The sequence below is a fragment of the Apis laboriosa genome, unplaced genomic scaffold (genome assembly GCF_014066325.1).
Source record: "Apis laboriosa isolate Shangri-la unplaced genomic scaffold, ASM1406632v1 scaffold105_cov147, whole genome shotgun sequence".
Classification (NCBI taxonomy): domain Eukaryota; kingdom Metazoa; phylum Arthropoda; class Insecta; order Hymenoptera; family Apidae; genus Apis; species Apis laboriosa.
The window spans coordinates 1,141,328-1,150,092 of NW_025220714.1; the positions used below are offsets into that span (position 1 = coordinate 1,141,328).

The 8,765-nt window shown below is 33.8% G+C and overlaps 1 protein-coding gene across 1 annotated transcript in view; it reads left to right on the forward strand.

Annotated features, from left to right (window-relative positions):
• The window catches only part of LOC122720848 (heparan sulfate glucosamine 3-O-sulfotransferase 1), a 45,772-nt gene extending 37,285 nt beyond the window's left edge, over positions 1–8,487 (forward strand). Inside the window, exons 3-4 of the mRNA XM_043947881.1 lie at positions 4,161–4,662; positions 7,559–8,487. Coding sequence (XP_043803816.1) covers positions 4,161–4,662; positions 7,559–8,185 — 1,129 coding nt within the window. The 3' untranslated portion in view covers positions 8,186–8,487. The remainder of the gene's footprint in view (positions 1–4,160; positions 4,663–7,558) is intronic.
• Positions 8,488–8,765: the final 278 nt, after the last annotated feature.

The window sequence follows — 8,765 nt, forward strand, 5'->3', positions numbered from 1 at the left end:
TCGTTTCTTTCGAGGCTCGAGAGGAGGCGCGCGCGTCGCGTCCTTTAATTACGTACGTTACATTTATGTCCTTTTCGTGGACTCCTCGACCGATTTTTCGGGCTGGCTCGTTACAAAAACTCTTCGATCGTCGATTGGAGCGATTTGGAAAATTGGCACGCAAGCGGATTTTCGTGGATTATCGCGTAAGGAGAGATTCGATTTCGATCGCTCGGGAGAAAGAAATTGTACGAAAAGTATTATATCTGTCTTACGTGCGATTTCTTTTGATAATTTTAATAATTTTTCAAGTGGAAGGTTGCTGTTTTTATAATTATTGATAATTTTGTATCGTGTTGATATATAAACAATATCGATCTTAAAAACTTCAAGTGAATTAATGATAATTAAAAATGTTATTTGAGTAATTAAATCTCATTTTAAAAATTATTTATCAATCGTAATGTTCCGTATCTCCGCCTAATTTTAATATAGTAGAAGGTAGAATTATTGGACCATAATAAGGTGAGCTTTTAATAATCAAAAAATGAAATATTATAAATAGGAATTTTAACTAAAAATGATATTGATTGATTAAAATCAATAAATATAATAAATATAATACAGATAAAGAAAAAATTCGTAAATAAAATATTATTTTATTATTTTTATTATTTTATTATTTTATTAATATTGTATAATTAAACTATAAAAAAAATTAATGATAATTCTAATTCATAAAATAAATAAAATAAATTTATCGATATTAAAAACTACTGACAGATTAATAATTATTAATCTTAACAAACTTGCAAAAAAATATAAATTCATTCAATTCGATTGATTAAAATTAAATAAATTTATAAATATTATTAATTTATTAATAACTTGGCTCTATAATCTTTCATCCCATAAATTTCTTCATTCCATAAACAATCCATCGAGACGAGCGAAAAGGAGATGGTAAATTTCACATTGATTGAGCTCGAAAGATCCTAAACTTTCCTATATCCTCGAACGTTCAATCTCGAAAATATTTTTGTTATATAGTTGAGAAACGTTGAGACGAGCTCCTCTCCCGCACTCGATCGACTCTCGAGGAGTAACGCGACGTATTCGCACGACGCGAACGTGTTATTGAATCGCGGTTACGACTATGTAATGAAGTTGGCGCGTTGCGAGTTGGCCGCGACTCCGGCTGCTTCGCTTATCTCGCTCGCGTTTCAATTACCGACCGAGACGAGTCTCGAATTTTCCGTTTAAATTCCGAATGGAGAGAGATCCCTGCGCGTCGTGGAGACGCGTGCTCGTGTAACGCGTGGTGGTGGTTAATCGGTATGCGAGAGATTCGGCGTTAATAATTCCACGCCCAGGCGTGGAAAGAATAAATTATGGGCGGTGTCTGGGCCGGATTAAAGCGAATGTATGTGGTGTGTGGTAATGATAATCTGGTGATGGGGATGGCGGAATCGAGTGGAATGGGATAACGATCCTCGATCGAACGCTTCGTATTTGGAAAGATACGAAGAATTGTGTATATAGTTTCGATTTTGTTATGTATACTTGTTGAATGGCCATTCATTTCTCACGATTATTTAATACTCTTCCAACTCTTCTGCTGTGAGATATCCTTATAGATTGTGTTATTTAGAGGTGTTATTGTGTTATTTATATATAATAAAAATATTCTCTGCCTCGATCGAATGATTTATATTTCCAAAGATACGAAGAATTATATATACAGATTTCACAAAGTTAAAGTTATTCGTATCTTACGATTATTTAATACTCGTTAATCATCTCAGAGATAAATATCTCTCCAAGTGTTGTAAGATATCGTTATTAATACGTTATAGATCGTGTCATTTAGGGAGAGACTATATATAATAAAAATATCCTCTGTGTCGATATTTGCCAAAAATAGAATAGAAGAATTGCATATACTTTGCAAAGTTGAAGTTATTCATATCTTATTTAATACTCGTTAATCATATCATAAATAACTCTTTCAGTGCTGTGAGATATCCTTATAAATCGTGTCATTTAGGAAGAGACTACATAATAACTCGATCATATTTCCAAAGATACGAAGAATTGCATAGACTTACAGACTTCGTAAAGTTAACTATTTATATCTTAGGATTATTTAATGCTCGTTAATCATCTCAGAAATAATTCGTGCTATAAAATATAGATCGTGTTATTTAGGGAGAGATTATATATAATAAAAATATTATCTACCTCAAATTTTTTCATATTTTCAAAGATACCAAATTGCATATATAGATTTCACAAAGTTAACCATTTATATCTTACGATTATTTGATAGATTATATATAAGGAGAGACTATTTATAATAAAAATATCTTCTATCTCGATCATTGATCATTTGCCAAAGATACAAAGAATTGCATATACAGACTTTGCAAAATTAATGTTAAAATTATTCATATCTTATTTATTACTCGTTAATCATCTCATAGATTCTAACTTTCAAATGGTATAAGACATTTTTAACGAAAGTTGCAGATCGTAAGAATTGTTATCATTTAGAGAGAAACGATTTTAAATGTTTTATATTTCCAAAGATACGAAGAATTGAATTTTACAAATTTCGCAAAATTAATGTTTCAATTTTCTTATTGAATGGTCTAATAAATTATTCTTAGATCACTTAAGATACGAAGAATTGAACATATAAATTTCGAAAAATTAATATTTCAATTTTCTTATAGAATGACCTGATAAATTATTCTTAGATCACTTAAGATACGAAGAATTGAATATATAAATTTCGTAAAATTAATATTTGAATAGCCTGATAAATTATTCTTAGATCACTTAAGATACGAAGAATTGAATTTTACATTATTTTACATAAATTTATTTTACATAAATTTCGCAAAATTAATATTTCAATTTTCTTATAGAATGGCCTGATAAATTATTCTTAGATTCCTTAAGATACGAAGAATTGAATATACAAATTTCACAAAATTAATATTTGAATAGCCTGATAAATTATTCTTAGATTACTTAAAATACGAAGAATTGAATGTACAAATTTCGTAAAATTAATATTTCAATTTTCTTGTTGAATGGCCTGATAAATTATTCTTAAATTGAATTTTATAAATTTCACAAAATTAATATTTGAATGGTCTGATAAATTATTCTTAGATTACTTAAGATACGAAGAATTGAACATATAAATTTCGCAAAGTTAATATTTCAATTTTCTTGTTGAATGGCCTGATAAATTATTCTTAGATCATATTCAACGATTGCTTAATACTCGTTAATCGTCTGAGAGATGATAACTTCAGGATGGTGTAAGATATATCGCGTTGCAGAATTCGTGAGAATTGTTGTCATTTAGAGAGAAACGATCCTGGCACTCGACCAACGAAAATATCCTGTTCGAATTTTACGGACTCTGCCCGATCGATTTCGAATATCTCATATCCCGTGCCAATACGTGTGATTAGTTAACCGGAAAAATTCCACGTAGCCTTCGTTCCAAGCCAATTCTCCGTAACTTTAATTTTTGATTCATTATTGGATAGGCCAATAAATTATCTTTCCATCGGCTCAACAATTCGTCGTTTCTTATTAATCGTCTTACTCATTCCAAAACATAATTTCTAAATACATTTGATATCGTTATTTTAAGACGCGTTGCTAAATTAAATTCCAAAATTAAATTTTAAAAATTTATTAGACAAATTTTATTTTTCTTTGATTTGTCTAATAAATATCTTATTAATCATCTTATTCATTCCAAACATAATTTCCAAATACATTTTATATCGTTAAATTTTAAAAATTTATTACACGAATTTGATTTTTTTTAGTTTTTTTATTTATTTATTAGTTTTTATCATTTAGACATATTTAAATGAAATTTGTGATAAAATTTAAGGAGATTAATCAATCTTGTTTAATTTTACATATGTTCTTGGAAAAGCGTTGGAAAGGATAAGATTAATTGATAAAAAAAAAAATAATCATAAAGGAAAGAAAAAAAAAATTAAAAACATCATTCTTCTCCTAAAAAGAACGAGAGTTACAAACAACGAGATATTTCCTATATAAAATGATAAACAATCGTTGCGAATAATAATAATAATAATAATAATAATAATAATAATAATAATAATAATTAAGAACAATTGTTCCAGGTGGATGCCCCGCTCTGCCATGAGGCCGGCCGAGGGCGACACATCGGACTGCATCCTTGTGGTTGGAATATCGAGGCCGAAAATGGCCGCCGCCTTCCTCACCGTGGTCCTTCTCTCCCTGTTTCTCACGTTCCACATCCTCTACGACAGCGCTGTGTACAGCCTTCACGCCGCCTCGGCCGTGGAGGGGCGCGCGGTCGAGCTCGTGTCCCAAGTCCGCGCCACGCCCCCCCTCCTCTTCTCGAGCAAGGTGCATTTCCCCCGCACGAGCCGCCATCTACCTCAGGCGATAATAATCGGGGTGAGGAAATGCGGGACGAGGGCCCTCCTCGAGATGCTGTTCCTCCATCCTCAGATACAGAAGGCGGCTGGCGAGGTCCACTTCTTCGACCGCGATGACAATTACGGGAAAGGGCTGGAGTGGTATCGAAGGAAGATGCCATATTCGTTCAGGGGCCAGATCACCATCGAGAAGAGTCCAAGTTATTTCGTCACGCCGGAGGTGGGTCGCCTCGAAAATATCGATAATTTTATAATTTACGATATAATTTCCTCAGTTCGAATAATGTATATTAAGTGGAGAAAATTCATTTTTCAAATTCGTAAAAAAAATAATTATTTTGATGTAACGTATAATAACCATGTTAAAAATTCTATTTTTAAACGTTTGCAGATTAAACAAAAGACAGGTATTTAGATCTGGCTCATATATATTCTTTTTTTAATAAGCATTTTTTTCTTAGTCCAGTTTATCGTACACTTGTAAATTCGAAGCGCTTTCTAAGTTAACTTTCTTTCTATACATCTATATACATCTTTAACGGGATAATAAATTATAATAATAAAAAGCAGTATCGTTTTCGAAAAATTTAAATGAGCTCAAAAAAATCGGAAAAAAAAATAATTTTCAAACTCTGCATTTCAATCGAGACTTCCCCCTTCACACACACACACACACTGCGTTTAATCATTTTCGCGGAGACTAATTTGGTGGGAAGAGGAATACAGAGTAAAGAAGTTAATCGGAGCGTTGGAGAGTTCAATTAGATGTCGATCGATCGTCACGGTAATAAATTTAGAGAATTCGTTTCAATCGCAGATTGAACAATTACAGAGTTGAACATGGAGTGAAACACGTTGGAAGAAACCTTGGTATTCGGTTCGAGCATCGTCTTCATCCTTTTCATTTTGCAACAAAAAAAATCGATCGAAAAATCGGTGGAAAAGCGCGATCTTTTTTTAAATGAAAACCGAAAATGTCGGAGGGAAATTGGAGGAGAGGCGCAAAATAATTTCGAGTATGTAATCGTTTTCGCGAATGGAACGTGTCAACTCTCGAGAATTTGATTCTCCTTGACAGAAACATTGCTTTCGAGTAATGAACACGATCCAAAGCGATCCTCCCACGATCTCGCCGAATATTAAACAGTATACAGTGTACAGCTTTTCCCGTGGAAAATTTTTATTTTTCACGACCATGTTTGGAAGATCGTTAGAACGATACGGTTGGATTTCATTCTTCATTTTAAAACTTGGCGCGGCTTCGAACGATCTCCATTAAAGGAAGGAGGAATTGTTTATCCTCTTTTCGATTTACAAACGATAATACGTGCCTCGTTGCCACGTTTTAAAAAGAAAGAAAAACATTTTGTTTTCTTTTTTTACGTGAAAGTATGCCACGCGTAGTTCGTAAAAAAAAATTAGCAGAAGCTTTATGGCAACTTTATTAAGTAATTTCCGTTGGAATGGTTCGTTTCCTGAGGTATCTAATAATAAAAAAAAAAAGAAAACTTTACCTAATATAATCGCCACGTTCCACGAACACATTTCTGCTTTTAACGTTACCGCTCTACGACACGCGACTCGCATTTACCAGCAATATCCAAACGTAAACACTGTGTCCCGCGGAATTATGAGTATCGCGTAGGAAAGGAGAGGGGATATTGTCGCGCTGTATGGTCGACACTGTGCAAGTGGGGACGACGCGTCTTATTCGACGACCAATTTTATTCTTTTGGACAGTTCAAAGCAGTGGTTCGAAGGATAAAGTTGGAACTGGAGAAAAATTATCTTTTTCCATCGTTTTGAGATGGCATACGAGAGGAGATCTATAGAGAACGATACCGATCTTTATTATAATTTATCGTTTCGTTGAAAATGTGTACGATGATAAAAGTACGTGTGAAAAAAAAATTAATATTGCGTTTAATTAGTGCGGAATAAAAATAAAATATACAACGAAATATCTGGCGGGCAATCAATTTTAAAAGAGCTTCGAATTTGTATAAACGAACGATAAACCGGAATTGGAGATGGAATATTCTAAGGAAACGGATGTTAAGGAATAAATGCTTATTAAAGAGAAAAGTTATGCTATCCTATAAATTATCCGCCAGGTATAAACTTAAACGATAATAATTTAATGAAATAACGATAAAAACGATAAAACTGAAAATTATAAAATGAAACAAGCACTATAAGAAGTAAAATTAGAAATATTATTATATATATATTATAATATAAAATAGCTCAAAATTAATCCATAAATATGAATAACTAAATTAAAGAATTCGTTCTCTTGTGCCCTTATATATCATGAACAGCCGTGAAAATTAAAAATAATTTTAATATAATTTTGCAAAATTTTGCGAATCAAATATGGCGATAAATAAAAGTTTGTACTTTTCGTACATTCGACTCTTATGAAACGATGTAGAACGTGTAAAAAATCATTCACAAATCATTACATAGTTTCTAATATGAAATAATTACTTAATTTTAACTTTAATTTATGAAAAAAAAAAACTTGTGGATAATTCATAAGGATTTAAAATAGATATTTCGAGATGCTATATCCGTTATAAAATTTGAAATTTAAATGCTTTTTAACTATTGAAACGTGACCGATCAGTTATCGATTAATTCTCTACGTATCTTGTTTAAAAATAGGATTTAAAATTTGTAGCGTAATAACTTTTCATATATTACATCGAAACAATTATTTTTTAATTTGAAAATAAATTTTATCCAGTTAATATACATAATTCGAATGACTATGCATCGTGTGAATTTCTAATACGAAATAATTACTTAACTTTAACTTCAATTTTCCAAAAAAAAAAAAAAAAAGGAAACCAAAAAACTTATCGATACTTTATAATTATTTATTAATTATAATAAATGTTTTGAGATGTATTGAGATATAATATTAACTCTGTACGTATCTTATTTAAAAATAGGATATAAAATTTATATAATTTTTCATACATTTCTTTTTACACATTTTACAAAATTGCATCGTACCATTTATATCTAAGATGCGTAACAAACCCCAACTCCACTCCCCAACTCCACTCCCCAAAAAAAATCCACTCCAATTAATTCTCCCTTATCTCCAGGTACCTGAAAGAATTCGAGCGATGAACGCGAGCGTGAAACTGTTGCTGATAGTGCGGGAGCCAGTGACCAGGGCGATATCCGACTACACTCAACTACGCACACACGCGGCCACCGCCTCGACGATGACGAACGGTACGCCTCGAACCGTGCAACAGCAACAGCAACAGCAGCAGCAGCAGCAGCAGCAACAACAGCAGCAAGCGGCGCGCAGCTTCGAGGAGTTGGTGATACGAGCGGACGGTAGCATCAACGAGTCGTACAGGCCGGTCGCCATCTCCCTTTACCACACGTACATGCACAGGTGGCTCGAAGTGTTTTCAAGGGATCAGATCCTGATAGTGAACGGCGACCAGCTGATCGAGGATCCGGTGCCCCAGTTGCGCAGGATCGAGAACTTCCTTGGATTGGAGCCGCGGATAGGAAGGCACAACTTCTACTTCAACCACACGAAAGGTTTCTACTGCCTTCGAAACGAGACGTCGGAGAAGTGCTTGAAGGAGAGCAAGGGTAGACGGCATCCGCGCGTAAGCCCCGTGGTTGTCACCAAGCTGAGGAGGTTCTTCAACGAGCACAATCAACGGTTCTACGAGCTCGTGGGGGAGGATCTCGGCTGGCCCGAGGAATAACCATCGTAGAGGTGGTGGCTCGATCGCCGTATATTGTATCGTGGTTGCCACGTCGGGCCCAAATCTTTTTTTTTTGCCCCGTTGTTCCGCGAAGAATTTCTCTTTTTTTTTTTCCTTTTTATTTTCATTCCAACGAACGATGCTGTTCTCTGCTTCGATTCGATCTATTACTCGACGAGGTCGCGAAGATTCCCTCGAAAATGGACGAGGAAGAAGAAGGGAACATCTTGTTGTGAAGGAAAAGGGAAGAGGATATCTTCGTGATCTTGGAATCGAAGAAGAAATATTCAAGGGTCGATCACTTTTCGACTCGAAAAATTAAAATTACAACTTATCTGAAAGTCTTTTTTTTTTTGGTGAACGTTACGAAATTCTTCGGGAAACTGGCGCTTCTCGTCGTGGGAAGGAATTAAGGCTGATCAAGATAAGTACCTTATCTTATATATTCTATTCAGATTGGCAGGTCAACATCGAAAACGCGCGGGTAACACGGTCGATGACAATGGAGTAAAATTTATGGAGTAGTGACAATGTGCTCGAATTTTTAAAAACGAAAATACATTCTTTTTTAATTTTCACG